Genomic DNA, 17,107 nt, shown 5'->3' with positions numbered 1-17,107 from the left:
ACTCCATTTTTCTATCGAGAAATGCGGAAAATACTGTTACATAAGGGAAATGACTACAACGTACAATTTTCGACCAAGTTCTGTACATTTATACAACTGGTTATCCTAATTACAATGTTACGGTTTCATGAATATTTGCATGTCGGAATGTGCTCCTCGTTGGTTCCAATTAATACATGGGTGTCAGGTCTTTTCATTGAGAAGCTGAGAAAATTTATTTTCCAGGCGAGATGCGAAGAAAAGTATCTCAAATATCAAATGAAATAGTATTAACCAAGCAAACATTTTTCCTTAGCAGTCACACTGCGATAATACCGTGTCTCTAACAATCGGTAACACGTGCTTTCGCGTAGCGCGTATATTTCTCTGCTTGTAGATCAGTAAGTTCCATTTTTCATTCTCTTCGTGAATTTCCCTTGTCAAGGTCAACTCGAGAGACGGTTCAGAGGCCGTAGTCAACGCGTCTACTATCTGAGGATAATAAAATCGAACGAATCGGTCTTTCGACATTTTAGATGTAACGCGAGAATAGAAAATTTTGTCCACTGCCAACCTTCTGTTTCAGTCGATCGCCATTTATCGAGAAAATAGCAACATCTCGGAATTGAGTCCCCTGCTTAAACTCCATTCCCAGCAGAACGACGATCGTGGTGCTTCTAGACTCGGCGAAAGGTCGAAGGGCTGCAGACGCATCTGGTAACTTGAGAAAATCCTGAAATGCATTTATAAGATACTAATAAGATACTTCATATTTATCCGTTAGGTAGACCGAGCTATTCGACACGCTTTACCTCGAACAGTATAGGCATTCCGACAATTGGCACTCCAGCAGTGACTTTCAAATCTCTAATTAGGAGATCGCTAGGAGTTAGCTCGCTGATATCGGATTTTGCTTTCAAAATCTCATTATACACTTGATGTCTATCAAGATCCAGACGCCCGATTTTCTCGAGAGCCTCTACAATTTCAACGTCGGTGGAAGTGGCGCGACCTGCCTCCTTCGATAAATTACAAGTGTCGATCAAAATTGGACCTGTTGAAATTTACGCGGATGGGTATACATGAACGATGTAATTATTTGACGATATTTTTGCCTAAATAGCCTGTTAAAACGACACGCAGTGACCTGCCTCGCAAAAGACTCGACAAGCAAGAGTCCATCATTTCCGGATGTTTGCGAAGGAAATGTTGCGCCACCAAAGTCGCGCAGCTACCGACAATTTCTAGGTGAACTTTTCTATCGGGCCAAGGCCACCGTATGTCTTGAGGTCGATGATCGATAACCTCGATTATAGAGTCTTTAAGAAAAATGTCTTCGTCCCGGAGATTGTGATGATCAACGAGTATAATTTCTAAATTCTTTTCAGTATCTTCCTTTAGAGCTTTCAGATCTATCTGATCCCTACAAACGAAAAGAACGGTCGTCTATATACATGTACATATATCGTCTGAACTTCAGCTACGTTAAACTTAAAATTCGGCTCACCAAAATGTCAATGAACTCGAGGAAATGTTGTGACGTTTGAAAAAATACATGACTTCCGTTTTCACGCGATATTCTCTCTCGGGTATATTCATTAATGGAATTACTGTTAAATCCATTTCTTTGTTTTTCATTCCATCTAGATACTCGGAGAATCCTTGAATCAGGGCAGATACGGCGGAATCTAAATCGCAGGTCCCGTTCCCCAAAACAATGCGTATTCGTTTGTAACGAGATAAGTCCGACTAAAATAATGGTGAAAGTCATAAGAGAATTATTCCCGCGTTTTTATTCTGCACTACTCTCTTCAATTTTCAATTCAATTAATCGATTTGTACAACCGTTCAAAGTGTAGAAAACTAGAAATTATTTGTTCTTTGGTTTGAGAAATATTTCTACGTATTACCAACTTCCGGTTTTACTTTTTCAATTAGTTTTTGTGTGTTTAAGAGAGATGGCGACACTAGTTCATCGGCGAAGTACGTATCATCACAGATGAGACCTCGTCTCATTTACATGAATAGTTTCTCAGTTTATATTCAGTATAAAAAAAAACAAATATGAATTTACCAGAGCTGCTTTCGATGCCGAGAGGAACGATTCCATGGTCCTTTGTTTTGGTACACAGTTCTTTCGAAACTTTTGAATACTTTTTGCCTTCTCGACGATTCGCTCACTTAATATTCTAAGACGTAAAAAGGCAAACTTGAACTAAATATGAAAAAGAAGCAATTGTTTACTCATTCTATGACATTTCTCATTTTCCACGAGACGATTTACCGACATTACTTATAGAAACGTTCGGAAATGCTCGAAGTTGTTCGGAAATGTTCGGCGATGGTCGAAAAAAAACCGACGCCGAACGATCCGGCTGGGCATGACAATAATGTCCGGCACTGCTCGCTTCGCCGTCCTACATAGTAGTCTTTGTTACACGATGTAAAACACGGTACACGTTCCTTTCGCTTTGGATAGATCGTTATTTGAATCGTTTCAACATAGCAACTATCGCGTTTTCTTAGTTTCGTGCATGCGTATTTGCCAACAAGCATGTACATTCGTTTAAACGTTCACGCGACCAGCAGAGTCGTTGCAATCCATTGCTTGAAATTTGTTTCAGACGAATGCTAGTTGTTTCGGTAACAATCTGAGTCAAGACGCGAAATGTGTGCGTCGGAACAAATTACGAGGACAAGAAGGGCCTCGAAACCGATTTCTGAGAGGACACCAAACGATACTTTGTCCACGAAGGTTCGTTATGGAGCAGTGCGACAAATTCATCTGTGACGTCGTGTTTTCGCGTAATAATTTCCACCCTTATTTGTTCTCGAATAATTTCTTTCCCCGTTCGTTTTGTACGATAAAGTCTCGTATTCTTTGTTAGCCGCCAGCATTTAACGATTTAAAATTGTTTCTTTGCACGAGATAACGAAATGCAAAAAATTCGCAAGGTATCGGTAAACGTGATTAAGCGAGAAGAGGACAGACGAGAGGTCGTCTCGAGATGAAGCGAGAGGGCGCGAGTAGGCGGAGGAGAGAATCGCAAAGCGCAAGACGCGTAGGAAGGAATAGGTTAGAGATCTCGTAGACTCGATGTGTGACAAGCGCGTTTGGTGAAATCGGAGACCCGATACGTTTTATCTTGTTCTCGTTTGTTGATCAATCGGCGAATATCATGTAGCACGACGGGGATTCGACGCACGTGTCGCTAATTGTCTGATTCTTGACAGATGAAGACAAAGAGAACTTCGTAACGTGGATTATCACGAATAACGTGGGTGTAACCGACGACTGTCCTTCGAGATGCGATTCAACAAGCAGGAATTGCTGACTCTGGCCACGCAACCGTCGCAGAAATTCGAGAAGGAGGGTATATTGTATGTACGCGAGCGGCAAGAAGGCTTCTTTCGCAGAACTGAGAGTGAGTGACCCAATAATTGGCAAATACGAACGATACTAGCGCGACTGGTCGCCTATTTTAATCGAGTACATTCTATTTACATGTATTTTGCCACACAGGCCGACGCATGTTTCTTCTCCCTCATCTACATTGTACATGTCTGATCCTTGAAAATAAACTCACGTGATACGCAAATTCTTCGTTTTCTGTTTAATGTAGAGCCCATCATCTGTTACGAAAGTACGGGATTCGTGTGCTCGCTGAAAACTTGAGATTCATCGCGCTACGTTTGTTATGCGACGCTCGTCTACGTTCGCAGTTATACGAGACTTGCCGCATCCCTCTTGCGACGATCGGCTGATAACGTTATTGAAACACGCTCGTACGAACGGTACTGACGTTCACGAATATCGACGAACCGACGAGCGTCGACGTGCCCTTCTCCGTTTAAAGGCGAGACGCGACCGTAGAAAAGATCATGTCGCCGTGTACGAAGAATTTGTTGACCTCGTGCAAACCTACGATGTATGTATAGGGTGTTGAAGCTACGAAACATCCCGAATAGACCGTTCTACTCCTTGCTCGATATTGTAAGTAGATCTTATTTCGAAACACACACATCGCGCGTAGAATAATTGTTATTGTTATTAGAGAATTTCTCGGTATGTATACAGAGTGTCTCTGAACTTAAAAAATATCGAGTTGGGTATATTCTTGTGTTAGTTTTTTCGTAGGCGGACGCGTCAAGGATATATGAAGGTCAACTGTGTTTCTTTAAATGGAATGAGGTACTTTTTTATGCATCAAACGATGCAGCTAGACATTCTTCATAAAAAAGTACTGACGTCTGTACGTCGAAAAAGTAAGTAGTTTAGGAGATGTTTCAATTTAAATAATTTAAGTACAGAAGCATCATTTCTGCCGCAGTAAGATGTGAGCTCTGTTTATACCAATCCGAAATAGGCTGAGACACCCTGTATATTTACCGAAAATGATCTTATAATCTTCTACTATAGAGGGGACATTTTCTAATTGTAGCATTGTGTCCAGAATTGTGGAGTTTCGAAGGAAGATAGCACGCTGATTTAATCTAATGGCTCGAGAACGAGATAAGAATTCACTCGATGAATCAGCCATTTTGCAATCGTTAGATTGTCAATTCGGGATGTCGCATAATTGTGGATACGCTCTATATAGTATACGACAATTTTGTCAAAGGTCTAGACTTATCGTAGCTTGTATCTTCGAGTTTGTAGAACCGTCGATTGTGTTTTTCTTTTTATTTTCGAAATATCTCGATGCATCTCGTAAGTGCCCGTCGAGCATGCCTTTGAATCTGACGATCAGCCGAGGCTCCCCGAGTCGGACGTGCTTGTGGACATCGTTCGACTCTCTTTTCTTTTCGAATACATACTTCCGAGTCGAATATCAGATAACGAAATACCGTGGGCTGCATTCTTCCGGCTACTTGTGCCCTAACGAGGTCTCGTGTAACGCGTAACTTTAACGGAACGAACAACGAATTCGAGACAGAGAAAAGAAACGCTTAAAGCGAACCAGGGATTAAAAATACTTTTTTAAATAAATACTCGACCAAAATATACACAGAGTGTTTGGTCAATCCTGGGAAAAATTTTAATGTGAGACTCTAGAGGCCAAAATAAGACGAAAATCAAGAATATCAATTTCTTGACTGAGCCCTCGTTAAAAAGTTATTAACAATTAAATTCAAAAATTTCAAATCGTTCTGGAAAAATTATTTTCGGTTGCGGGGGTCGATTACAATCATTTTTGGTCATTACACGTACCTTCGAAATCCTATCCACTTTCGAGAAAAAAAATCGAGTAGATGTTGAAATTTTTCGGTGAAAAAAAAAATTTTCAAATCATTCTTAAAAAATTATTTTCGGTTGCGGGGGTCAATTACAATCATTTTTGGCCATTACACATACCCTCGAATTCCTACGCACTTTCGAGAAAAAAATTCGAATAGGTAGACAAATTTTTTGGCGAAAAAAAAAATTTCAAATCCTTTTGGAAAAATTATTTTCGGTTGCAGGGGTCAATTACAATCATTTTTGGTGAATAGACATACCCCCAAAATCTTACGCATTTTCGAGAAAAAAATTCAGTACGAGTGGAACTTTAAATGTTAATAACTTCTTAACAAAGCCTCCATGAACGAATTAGTATTCTTGATTTTCGACTTATTTTGGCCTCTAGAATCTGGCATCAAAATTTTTCCGAGGAATTGGTAATTATAACTTTGAGATTGATTAAATACATAATTAGCTTGGTTAACTTTATCCCTCTAATAAAATCAACTCAGGTTATTTCTCTAACGTAACTGTAACTTCGAGGCGACAAGAGTTGAAGCAGTATCGGGCTAAATGTGATGTAATTAGATTTGTCATGGTTATTTCTATCAAGTAATTATACTGTAATTATATTGCAATTATACGGTAATTATAATCGTAAATCATTAGACTCTATAATTACCGTGAAATTACAATATAATTACAGTACAATTACAGTGCAATCGCTCCGTACAATTAATGGTGTTAAATATAATCGGATTATTTCGATTTTAAAGCGAAATTGGCCCTTCGAAAATTATTTGGACTCATCGAGTCAAATTACAGTTACAGTTGAAACATCCGTTCGTGGAATAAAGTTAAACAAGATTAGTCGAAGCTTCGAATAACGAATAACGTTAGATTTTATTCGATTCTATACTCGGTTAAACTTTCGCCCAACTCTGGAAACGAGCAACTATCGTGCAGATTGAAGCGCGGATCCGCGGTTCACACGCACGAAAAGCCACGTCCGACTGCTTTTACATTTTCGAGCAAATTAAAAGCTACCCGTAGCTACATGTAATTTGCAGGTACAGGTAAACAATCTGACAACAAATTTCAAAAGGGAAAAACGCATAAGACACTGCGAGACTTCAGTTGCGTTACAGCCAGTACGAGTAAAGGTATATTCGAGTTTTTTGTTTCTTTTTTTTCCCAACATCGTATCCTTCACTGTCTTAACTCGATCCATCCGTGATTAACACGCTTTGTCGCCGCAAAAAACTAAACCGTATCGGTCCTTTTCACGAAGGTTGCCCCCCTTCGACGCGCAGAGCAACGTTAGATCGAAGAATCGCTTCGTGCTTTCAAATACACATTTTCCCCCGCCCAACCTCGTCCCCGAAAATTCCTCGTCCTTATTTTTGCCGTTTTTTGATTCCGCAAGGAACTGGTCTAACAGTCGGGGCTGAGGGATTCGCGAAAGAGAAGCGCCCTTTTTTTTTTTTTTGCACGGGTAGATATTTGCAAGAATATGCGACGTACGATAAACGGTGCCTGGCATGACCTTCCTTCAGCGAGATTCGAGTTTCGTGTCCGCATGTTAGACATAATTGCATGATTTATGTTGTCTTTTCTGTCATAAGCTCTGTTAGATTACTATGTATCTCGCTTGCTCGTTGAAAACTATTTTGCACGTATCGTATCGAAACGCGGCTAAATTACGACCGACCCAACCAGACTCTATCGTGGTTCACGACTTCTTATGACTCATAAAAAAACAAAGTATCGATTGCTTTTCTTTTTTTTAAATTGAACACATTATGGACAGAGCAAGTCAATTATTTCTTTTCTGTCGACCTCGGAACATGTGTAAGATAATGCATTGTTCGTCAAGGTACTTTAACATAATAGTGTCGCAAGTGTTTTTATGTCACACGTTTTTTATTAAACTCTTAATCACGTTTCTATTTTTAATTAATTTTATGACTCATCGCCACGACTTTCTTCGTATACAATAATCTTTAGTTTTTCTTTTTATTCAGTTTACTTAATTTAGAATAAACTTACACGCGTTTCTGGAATCCTCGTGCTCTATAACGTCAAAAGAAAAGTTATGGTTGCCTCTCTGTCTGTAATACAGGGTGTTCGGCCACCTCTGGGAAAAATTTTAATGGGAGATTCTAGAGGCCAAAATAAGACGAAAATCAAGAATATCAATTTCTTGACTGAGCCCTTATTAAAAAGTTATTAACAATTAAATTAAAAAATTTCAAATCGTTCTGGAAAAATTATTTTCGGTTGCGGGGGTTAATTACAATCATTTTTGGTGAATAGACATACCCCCGAAATCCTGCGCATTTTCTAGAAAAAAATTCAATATTGGTGAAACTTTAAACGTTAATAACTTTTTAACGAAGCCTCAATCAACAAATTGATATTCTTGACTTTCGTCTTATTTTGGCCTCTAGAATCCCCCATTAAAATTTTTCCCAAGACTGACTGAACACCCTGTATACAGGTTGGCGAATCATTTTTCTTCGACTTCCATCGATGATCGGAACAATTTTGATTCATTGTTGCGCGATGATACTTGACCTTAAAATTCGGAGAAGGGTCAAGGATCTCTGTTTCGTAAGAAGCTTTCCCAATGCTGTCTCTTGCTTTTGGTTCTCCCCCTCCCCCCGTGTAACGGTTAAATTCACATACAGAGCACACGTATACACACACCTCACACATACCGGAACGTCCAAGAATCAGGCGCACACGTGTCGTATCGCCCTTGCGTCTTTTGTTTCTGGTCATCGAGGGGTCCCATAATCTCTCCCCATGCTTTTCAACATTGTTAACACTCGGGAGCTTCGAAAAAGCTTCTAATATCTAAACGACGTTGAGAAAGTAACGCACAACCGTTGTCTCCTCTGTTGGATAGTAAGTTTGGAGAGATGGTGCAGATTACGGGGGAACCTGTTGTTTTATTTCAAATCGCGAGAGCAATGGTCGGAACCCCTGGGAGTAATAATACTCGAGCAATGCTTCGTTCGTGTAGAACAGCCGAGCAATCATATTCCCTATGGATTCAGCATAGGTAAGTTTCTTTGCTTTATTACGAGTCATTATTATTAACCCCTTGCTCCCTCGTGTTGGTCGCGCGAGCGAGGATAATGTATCGCGTAGAGACGCCATGAATTCGTAATTACGTCGGAGTGAGATAAACCGTACGAAAAGCAATAAGACGAAAGGATGCGTGTTCCACTTTCACGATAAGAGGATCCGCAGCCATAAAGTAAAATTGAAATTGTTCGATGAAGTTTGCGCGTTCACGTTTGCTTTTTAGGGTAAAATTTTTAGCTTCGGGGCTTCCATGCTACCGCACTCTGAATTAATTTGGTTCTTAAGGGGCAAGACCACTGTAAAAACCTGAAATAAAGTGTTTTTTTGCGATTTTTTTATTGGATGAATGGAAAAATAAGAGGATAATAATATTCAAGAATGTTATTACAAAAAAAAGGGAAAAAATATTTATTATAAATTCTGGAAAAAATACAACAAATTTTCTCTTAATCTACATGAGTATAGCTAGAGAAATACGTAGGGGATTTTTGAAACATTAATTTTTATGTGATTGGCGAGCATTTGAAGTAGAAAGTTCAATTTTGGCGATCATTTGTCAATAAATAATGTTAAAATTAACTTATCGAAGATCTCCTACGTATTCCTCTACTCGTGTAGATTAAGAGAAAATTTTTTGTTTTTTTCCAGAAACAAATTTGCATCAGAGCGCCTCAAATTCAAAACACGCCTCGCGAGAATGGCTCCAGCGTCGTTACTTTACACTATTTTTGAATAAATATTTTTTTTTAACACTTAACGACATGGTTAATAACATTCTTGAATATTATTATCCTCTTACTTTTCCATCCATCCAACAAAAAAAGAAAAAACGCTTTATTGCAGATTTTTACAGTGATCTTACCCCTTAACATTGTTTTAAGAAACGTCCAGGCGGGGATTCTAATTTATCGTTTTGCGTTTTAGTCTTCGACGGAGGTCTGTTTCAAGCGTTGGGCGCAAATTCAGCCGAAGAGAGAGACAGTTGGCTGCAGGCGCTTCAGCTGGCCAGCTACGAGTGCATGAGAAGCCAATTGCTGGCGTTGAGGCAACGAATAGAAGCATTTAGCGGGCACAAACAGGACACGGACATTCAAATGTTGCGACTGCAACGTGGTATTTCGTCAGGTTCGTGTTTTTCTACGCCCGGCGCACAGAATGGGGTCATTGCACGCCAAACGCGGTAAAAAGTGGTTTTATACAAATATACTCACAATGAAATAATGATTCACTGATAGTTCATGAGACACATGGGCCATGACAGTGTGATTTCTTTTACCATTGTCGATTTTTGATACGACTATATGATTTTCAAATGTTCAATCTCAAAATAAAAATTATAATCATCGTGTATTATTGCTTTGGTTCTTCAAAGTAAATGATGAGCAATTGAATTAAATTTACTTAGTACTACTTAGTAATAATAATAATTTGAAAATCATATAGTCGTATCAAAAGTCGACAATGCTAAAAAAAATCACACTAAGTGATGGCGCATGTGTCCCAACTATTAATGAATCATTATTTCAGTGTGGGTATATTTGTATGAAATCACTTTTTACCGCGTTTGGCGTGCAATGGCCCCACTGTGCGGCGTCCGGCTACGTTCACTCCATCCGTATTCGCTATTTCAGATCCTGCCGAGATACCGATGTGCGAGATATCGTTGGCGTGCGACAATCTCCTCTGTGACGGTCACGGTCGGCCGCCTAATCCGGTTCTCGAGGTAGACGTTCAGGCAAAGGGTTCCAAGACCTGGATCAAGTACGCGCGAACAGAGGTGGTGGAGGTGAGCTCTGCGTGTTTTCGAACGAATCCTCTGTACCTGTATGGTTTCTGTGTTCACGTTACGGGGTCTGTAACATGTTCATAGCGAAGCAGCAATCCCGGTTTCTTAACGACCGTGAGCTTCAGAGCCAGCGACGGCTTAACGACAGGAACGAAAGCGAGGATAACAGCGTACGACGTTAGGGAACGCGTGAGTCAGACAGCAACGCCGATAGGAACCGTGATCGTCACCCTGAACGCGGTTCAAGATACTCCCAGGTAATTCTAGCGACTCTCGTTTCGATATTGTCTCCTTGGTACTATGTTTCGACGTTCGCCGAGCTATCGCGTTTTTGACTAGCGATCGAACGATTTTAGATTAAGGATACCGTTGAAATCGGCGAAAACGACCACCGTTGGCTTTTTAACTATCAACGTATGGAACTTAGAGGCAGAGGATAAAGGGAACAGCACAGAGAGCACTCCGTCGAAGGAACCTACTTCCGGGTCGAATCAGCAGGTAAGATTACATCGTGATGTAACTAGCTCTCTATTGACTTCCTCCATGATCTCGTTCTGGTTTCGATTTACTTTCTCGTCTCTCGTTCATTCACTCGATCGTTCGCTCTTACCCGGCAGATACTTTCGCACAGGCGTTCGCAATCATTGCCACCCCGACTAGGAACAAAAATCAAATTGCCGCATCAGGGACAACTCAAGCTTCTTTTCGCCAATCCGTACATGCAAACTTACAGGTATATTTCAGCGAGTAAAATGAAAACGTATAGCCCGGGTCACGATATAGCGAGGTCGTAAACTAAACTCTTGAGGGTTGAGATCTTGTTTGAGGATGCCTTTTCGAATGCCTTTCTGTGTCCGTAACTGCACTACCTTTTTTCATTGTCTACATGCATATATTATAAGCAGGTAAATTTACCTATTACGATACCTCTAAAAATGGCGACACTGGATAAAACATTTCTTCGTACGGCGCTGACCATGGTCTAAGGCCCGTAGCTGCTCATATTTCTGTCAATTCACTTATTCCGGGAGCTGAAACGTGTAAACATTGACACCTACTCGAGTTTACGACTTCGTTATATCGTGGTGACCATACCCTATTGTTCCAACGCGGTCTCTGCAATGTCGCCGTTTCAGGTTTCACTCTGGCTTAGGCGGGGATATCTGCGTCCACGAGATCATGGCCGAAAGTAAACTTTGTTTTCAGTTTCCGCAGCACTTACTGTGAGTGAGATCACGTGTATCATATAACGAATAAATAAATAAATAAATATCTTGCACGGTGTCGCCGCTATGGTCCGAAACTCGAAATTACCCCTCAAAAAATCTGTCCAGTGCAATTTGGATTCAAGAGGAGAAGGAATTGCTGCAGGAGGTGGCCGGTATGGGTGAACTACGAGAACCTTGGCACACCAAGCAAATCGAATTGCTCGATCGTCATCTACATCTCTTGCACCTCTATTCGCAAGCTAAAGAGAATTTATCTACCTTTAAAGGTAAATACACGCGTTCTTTTGCACTCCTTCGTTTTCATCTATATTTCTGTCTTATCTTCCTCAGGGAGTTATTTTAAACGGTCATCGCGTAGAAACGATAGGACGCTAGAGTTTGCACCACTAAATCTACACCTTCAGAGAATGTGGGTTCATAACGATACCTTGAACAAGTGCGGATTTTACGATTTCATAACCGTCGGTGCGTTTACCGCGCATTCGCATAAAAGCAAAAACGGAGGTCTGATAAGGTAATTGGAATTGCGTTCGAGTTACAGACCTCGTTAGAGACGCATTAAGATACGTCATTTTCCACCAATAAAAATTCTGTTTCAGATTGGTGCAAGCTTTAAAGGAATCGCCGACACGCGGTAGCCAGTTGTATCAAGGAACGTCAAAGATAACGATGGCGCACGATGCGATTCAGGCGATCAAGCAACTCCGACGCGACGTCGTCGACGCGATGCGCGCTCTGATGAAACTCGCGAAAGAAAAGCAGACTAGCGGAATGTTGCCGATTTGCGAGGATATGATTACGAAAACCAGGATTCTGCTTAGTCTTTGGGATCCGGGTTTGGTCGAGGAAGCGTTAACGTTTCTCGAAGAATATAAAGTAGCCAAGGTTCCCGAAGACGCGAACGAGGACACTCTGAACTTGGACTTCAAAACGAATCAATCGTTATCCCCGTTCAAGCGGATCACCCAACAATTGAATTTCGATTTGAAGAGTCCGGATTTCGATGATTTCGTTACACCCGATACTCCGGAGTGCGTCAAGGATCTATGGATGAAGGAAAACGAAAAGAACACTTACGCAACATTTTCTGCGAAAACTGAACGGGAACGTGAACGGGACCGCGAACGAGCGAAGCATATTAGTTCTATTGGCAACGACGATTCCGTGGCCGAAGAAAATTTTGTACTTTTCCCAGGGGTTGAGAATGATACCAGCAAAGAAACGGAAATCGAAACGTATACGGAAACAAGTTGCACCGCTTTTGGTGTCCGTCAGTCCCAAAGTGCTGGTGATAACAATGATAATGACAATGACAACGACAATGATAACAACGATATCGGTAATGACAATGCGAATGATAATATTGTCGTTAACGAACACGAAGACAACGAAGAGAAAGAGGAAATCAAAGGCGAAATCGATCCGTGTAAACGGTTCTTAGATACTCAGAAAATGTGCAATTCACCTTCAGCGAATTATTACAAGCCCACGGATGAACCGGAGCCTTGGGACCTGACGCAGCTGAACATCGAGGCCAGCGTGATGTGTTTGGTATCGAAGGTCAAGTTTCTGTGCGGCAGATGCAGCAGTCCGGCGGTGCGTTTGCGGAATAAAAATACCGTTGGAAGATCGCACAGCTTAAAAGGATGCATGCCGAACAATCGTAACAAAAGTGTCGAAGTTGTAACGATTCAGCCAAAAAACGACATCAAAAACGACGAATCGATCAAACTTCTCGAAAGTGTGGAGAATCGTATCGCCTCGCGACAACATCCGAGCCCAGGAACGGAGAAAACGCTGCCAGCCTTCTCGAAAGCCAAAGAAGGTACGAAACGACGACACGTTAAATAGTATTCTCTATCCGTTTCTCTATCGATCAATTTTCCGCTTGCTGTAATCCGTTTCACTGATTTTTCTTTCTGATATTTATTTATTTGACGGAAGGATATCGGTAATAATTTTTCGTTTCATGGTTTCCGATTGAAAGTGTGCCAGGCGGTTGACTCGATGACGAGAGTGATCAAAAGTAATTCGGGACAAAGAAACAAGTTCACGGAGGGTCTAGATTTTGCCTCGATCGTAGACTGGACGAGCGAGCTCAGACCAAGCATGAAGAAGTTACGTCAAGCTATGGACGGGCTCTTGAAAACTGCGAGATTGACGCACTCGGTGTTCAGAGTGCAAGAGGACGCGAAAATGGCTCAGCGTGCTTGTAACGTTCGATACAGGCGAGACGTGTGCTTCAGTCAAGCGGTAAGTTTTGCGTTCAACTACGAAGTGACGAGTTTCGTATATAGGAACTGTTATTTGATTACAGTTGACCAGTTTGGTATCAGGCATAATGGCGAAACTTTGGTGTCAAAGGCCCGATCCCATGTTTCTCTTAATTTTAACTACCCTCGGTCCTCTGGTCTCGTTCGAAGGGCTTCTTAGCTATTACGGGGATGAGATAGACATGTGGGGAGACATGGCTGTGGCAGTGGAGGATATGCATACTGTAACTTTTACTCTGACCAGATGTGGTATTCAGTCGAGGTACATACATTGTGCATAGTATACACCTAGTATGAGAAAAACGATCTAACCGATTCCGATTCTACCGTTGTTTAGGCTCGAAGGAAACTGCAACGGTCCGCTAGTTCAACTTCCACTACCAAGAGTACTTGGGTCTCGTGCCGCGTTAACGGTGATGCTTCCAGTGCCGGACGCGATTTATTCTTTGCTTCCACTGGTTCCTTCTTCCAGACAAACTATCTCCTTTAATGTTACTCCCGTCTTCTTCAATGTCGGTATCAACGAAATGGCCTCCCTGGCGGAGAGCCTAGGAACCACGAAACCGCAAGAAAAGAGCAACATGGACAATTTCGACAGATTAAACGAATATTATCTGCGATTTAAGAAGCTCAGCTTGCCCACGGAAACAGCATCGACTCGACGTAAGCTTTCGTCATCGTTCGTGCTTCATACCTGACGCGACGCGTAATCTCTGTACGTTTATTCGTACCGTTGGTTGTATACTTGTGTTATTCCGTTTTTGTTCGACTTAGTCGGCTCGAGATCGGCGCTTGGTCAAACGTTGGCGGAGCTCATGGCCAATCTGAAGACGAGCGTTCAGGCTAAAGTGAACAAGAATGTCGAAATCTTACAGCTGTCCTCTCAGATCTGTCGAAGGATGCGCGGCTTGAGGTTCACCAGTTGCAAAAGCGCAAAGGATCGGACCGGTATGTCGATTACTCTCGAGCAAGTGAACATTCTGACCAGCGAGTACCATCTGGCCGAGCACGAATTCCCGAGGGCTCTCGACTGTATGCGAAGGTCAATTTCTCCTTCGACTAATGAAATTCAAGGTACAGACGATCTCTTCGATACGTTACAAAAAAACGTTACTTTTTATTTTAGCGAGGGATGTCGACGAGAGAATACCTGGAAAAATATCGGAATTCGGAAATACGCGTTTAATAGTTTGCAAATTCTGACACTTCCCAAGTTGTATCGTCCGCCGACAGGAACTTATGGATCGGCGCAAACTTAAGTCGAAACGTTGCTTACCGTTAAAGCAACTTTTCTCCGACGCACAACCTTGTTTAACACGTTGATCGCCGCATTTTTTTTTCTCACCCCGGACCCACGTAAGTACATATCCAATTGGATACGCGTGGCGGTCAACATGTTAATAGTACACATGTGCCCGAAAACATCAACCACGTAAGACCAGTACTGTCACGTATGAACGATACCATGAAATTTTGTTGTTTTTTTTTTACCACTAGCGATCATGCGTGGAATTTTTACAGAATTTTTGAAATTCGTTTTGTTCCGTTCGTTGAATCGAGGAAAGAGAGTGCCATTTAATATATAATGTGTCGCGTTTTAGCACGAGTTTAGGGGAAACTATATAGGAGGCCGTTGGATTCGAACAAATGTATTTTTATTATTTCTGTACATAAGATTTTACTCGATAAGGTTAGAAACGAAAAAAAAAAACCGGTTGAAATTTTATCGAAACACGTTGTGCCAATGGTTGTATCGGTCGTATGCTTCGGCGAAGATGCGCGCTGCATTTCGACGATGACCGTTTTCTACCAAGTAGAATATACCCACCGGCAGAGTCGTTGCAATTTTTATTGACATCGTCGATTCTGCGTGCAAAATGTGTACTGTGGTCGCGGTTGACACGGAACCGCGTAACGTTGTTTCTCATTTCTGGAAAACGAGTAAAGTAGCGACGAATAAGAGAAGTTAGACTACAATTAGCTGACTTTGCATGCAATTTTTGTTCGAAATTTATTCGTCGCGAGCGAGTTTTTTTATCGTAATAATCGCTCTAGGCGACAACACGTTCGTCGACGGTCGAATGTCTCTTTGTACCGTGCTGCGATCGTAATACCGACAACTACGGTACATAAATTATGGTCGTACCGTAATCGATAAATAGAACCATGCGCGCACTTCCTTAGAAATATATAGAATTTTAGGTCTTGTCAGGGAACAAGTTGTTTTCAATAAATTATTGACCTTACGCAATGCGCTCACAGTTTACACGTATTCTTTCCCGTTCCCGTAAAGCTCGTCGTTTTGAGAAAATAGGTAAGACGATTCACGTTTAAAATGGGTGTATCTTCCATTTGGTCAAACAATTTGAAATAATTTCAGCGTCTTCAAAAATTGGTTAATAAAGATAAAATCACCGTGTGTGGCTGAACGAAAACCCGAGGAAAAACTCACGAACCGGAAGATAAGACGTTGCGAGCAAAAACGAGTTGAATAAATTCAGATATCGAGAATGCGTAGTTATCATATTGTCCAGGTTGGATCGAGAATGAAGCTAAGGTTTTTGAGTACGTTTGACGATTGAATGATGGAATTGGTAGAGACAGAAGCAAAAGCCAGATTGTTTAGCAAAGGAGTGGAACCACTAATAAGGAGAGCGCTTTTTTGAGGGATTTAAACTTAAATCATACGATACAGACTAGATTTGTATCTTGTCAAGGTCTCGTACTAATTTAATAACCACTTGTCGTACCCAAGTTAATTTGGGTAACATATTCGCCGGATAAATAAGTGAAACCATGTAACGAAAATAGTAACATAGCGACTAAAATGGTAGAAAATAAAATAAAAGGTGGAATATAAATATTATGTTATCTATATTATGTTACTCTTTCCTTTTTTTTTCTTTGATGTACAAAAAGAGTTTAATTCCCTTTGAAAACGAAAAACCTATAGGTAAAAATGCATGTCACGATAATCGTTCACTGCACGATCGACAAAAGCAACCAAAAGATTGCACGGAAGTTGAATCATAAAGAATCCATGGACCGCAACGCGTAATTGAATATGTGACGCTCAAGAGAAATTGTACCGGTCGAAGATGAGAAAATTACTGTCATCAGCAAACGAAATAGGTGGAAAACGGATTCGAAGATTACTGGTACGGTTTGCACGGCTACATGGTCGAATTATCGTCAGAAAGTCATTGCCACGGTCGCAAAATAAGCGAGAATATTTGACACGACAACGTAAAAATTGAACAACCGGCCATTGGAGAAGCTATTTAACGGTTCTACAAAAGGATGATCTTTTATCTGGATCAAGTATATTGGAAGACAATTTTGAGAAGTACGACACACACATAGACTACTTTTTAATTCATTTTAACTGTGCCTAGGGTATGCAAGAGGGACTCGAGGGAAGCCAATATAGTCGAGATGGAGGGACAAGAATGTTGACTGGAGAAAAAACAGACCGTAAACGAATAATAAAAGGAATTTCGCGGTCGAGGTGTCACAGCGGGAAAAA

At 41.1% G+C, this 17,107-nt stretch overlaps 2 protein-coding genes across 8 annotated transcripts; one reads left to right on the top strand and one right to left on the bottom strand.

Annotated features, from left to right (window-relative positions):
• Positions 1-84: 84 nt before the first annotated feature.
• LOC143342433 (exopolyphosphatase PRUNE1-like) lies at positions 85-2,389 on the bottom strand. 2 transcript variants are annotated; one of them, XM_076766308.1, is made up of 7 exons: positions 2,054-2,389; positions 1,487-1,728; positions 1,131-1,402; positions 792-1,033; positions 554-712; positions 303-471; positions 151-204 (listed from the first exon to the last, which is right to left on the bottom strand). In XM_076766308.1, the coding sequence occupies exons 1-7, from the start codon at positions 2,087-2,089 to the stop codon at positions 194-196; spliced, it is 1,131 nt and encodes a 376-aa protein (XP_076622423.1). In that variant the 5' UTR covers positions 2,090-2,389; the 3' UTR covers positions 151-193. The 2 variants fall into 2 exon arrangements, with proteins under 2 accessions (XP_076622422.1, XP_076622423.1); XM_076766307.1 differs by having other exon boundaries at positions 85-471.
• On the top strand, positions 2,372-17,060 carry LOC143342423 (inositol polyphosphate-4-phosphatase type I A). Of its 6 annotated transcripts, none has more exons than XM_076766279.1 (19): positions 2,372-2,432; positions 2,604-2,734; positions 3,214-3,404; positions 6,271-6,363; positions 8,112-8,267; positions 9,218-9,418; positions 9,925-10,079; positions 10,164-10,336; positions 10,436-10,577; positions 10,697-10,812; positions 11,216-11,302; positions 11,414-11,574; positions 11,639-11,822; positions 11,908-13,133; positions 13,296-13,561; positions 13,626-13,843; positions 13,919-14,244; positions 14,356-14,623; positions 14,708-16,402. In XM_076766279.1, exons 3-19 carry the CDS (start codon positions 3,287-3,289, stop codon positions 14,838-14,840), a joined length of 4,023 nt encoding a protein of 1,340 aa, XP_076622394.1. In that variant the 5' UTR covers positions 2,372-2,432; positions 2,604-2,734; positions 3,214-3,286; the 3' UTR covers positions 14,841-16,402. The 6 variants fall into 6 exon arrangements, 5 of the variants coding, with proteins under 5 accessions (XP_076622394.1, XP_076622397.1, XP_076622398.1 ...); XR_013079802.1 differs by adding an exon at positions 16,977-17,060 and having other exon boundaries at positions 2,425-2,734; positions 14,708-16,902; XM_076766280.1 differs by lacking the exons at positions 2,372-2,432; positions 2,604-2,734 and adding an exon at positions 2,767-2,784.
• The last annotated feature ends 47 nt before the right edge of the window (positions 17,061-17,107 follow it).

This window comes from Colletes latitarsis, chromosome 6 (genome assembly GCF_051014445.1).
Source record: "Colletes latitarsis isolate SP2378_abdomen chromosome 6, iyColLati1, whole genome shotgun sequence".
Lineage (NCBI taxonomy): Eukaryota > Metazoa > Arthropoda > Insecta > Hymenoptera > Colletidae > Colletes > Colletes latitarsis.
Note: the sequence above shows the minus strand (reverse complement) of the source record. Positions and strands in the feature narration are given on the sequence as shown.

What these genes read in the sequence shown, in the direction of transcription:
- LOC143342433 (XM_076766307.1), bottom strand. Translation starts at nt 2,089, where the DNA reads ATGGAATCGTTCCTCTCGGCATCGAAAGCAGCTCTG. An exon ending in CGGCATCGAAAGCAGCTCTG is followed by an intron (nt 1,729 to 2,053) that starts GTAAATTCATAT and finishes CCATTATTTTAG; the next exon opens with TCGGACTTATCTCGTTACAA. An exon ending in GAATGCCTATACTGTTCGAG is followed by an intron (nt 713 to 791) that starts GTAAAGCGTGTC and finishes AATGCATTTCAG; the next exon opens with GATTTTCTCAAGTTACCAGA.
- LOC143342423 (XM_076766279.1), top strand. Translation starts at nt 3,287, where the DNA reads ATGCGATTCAACAAGCAGGAATTGCTGACTCTGGCCACGCAACCGTCG. An exon ending in TACAGCCAGTACGAGTAAAG is followed by an intron (nt 6,364 to 8,111) that starts GTATATTCGAGT and finishes TCTGTTGGATAG; the next exon opens with TAAGTTTGGAGAGATGGTGC. An exon ending in CGCGAACAGAGGTGGTGGAG is followed by an intron (nt 10,080 to 10,163) that starts GTGAGCTCTGCG and finishes ACATGTTCATAG; the next exon opens with CGAAGCAGCAATCCCGGTTT.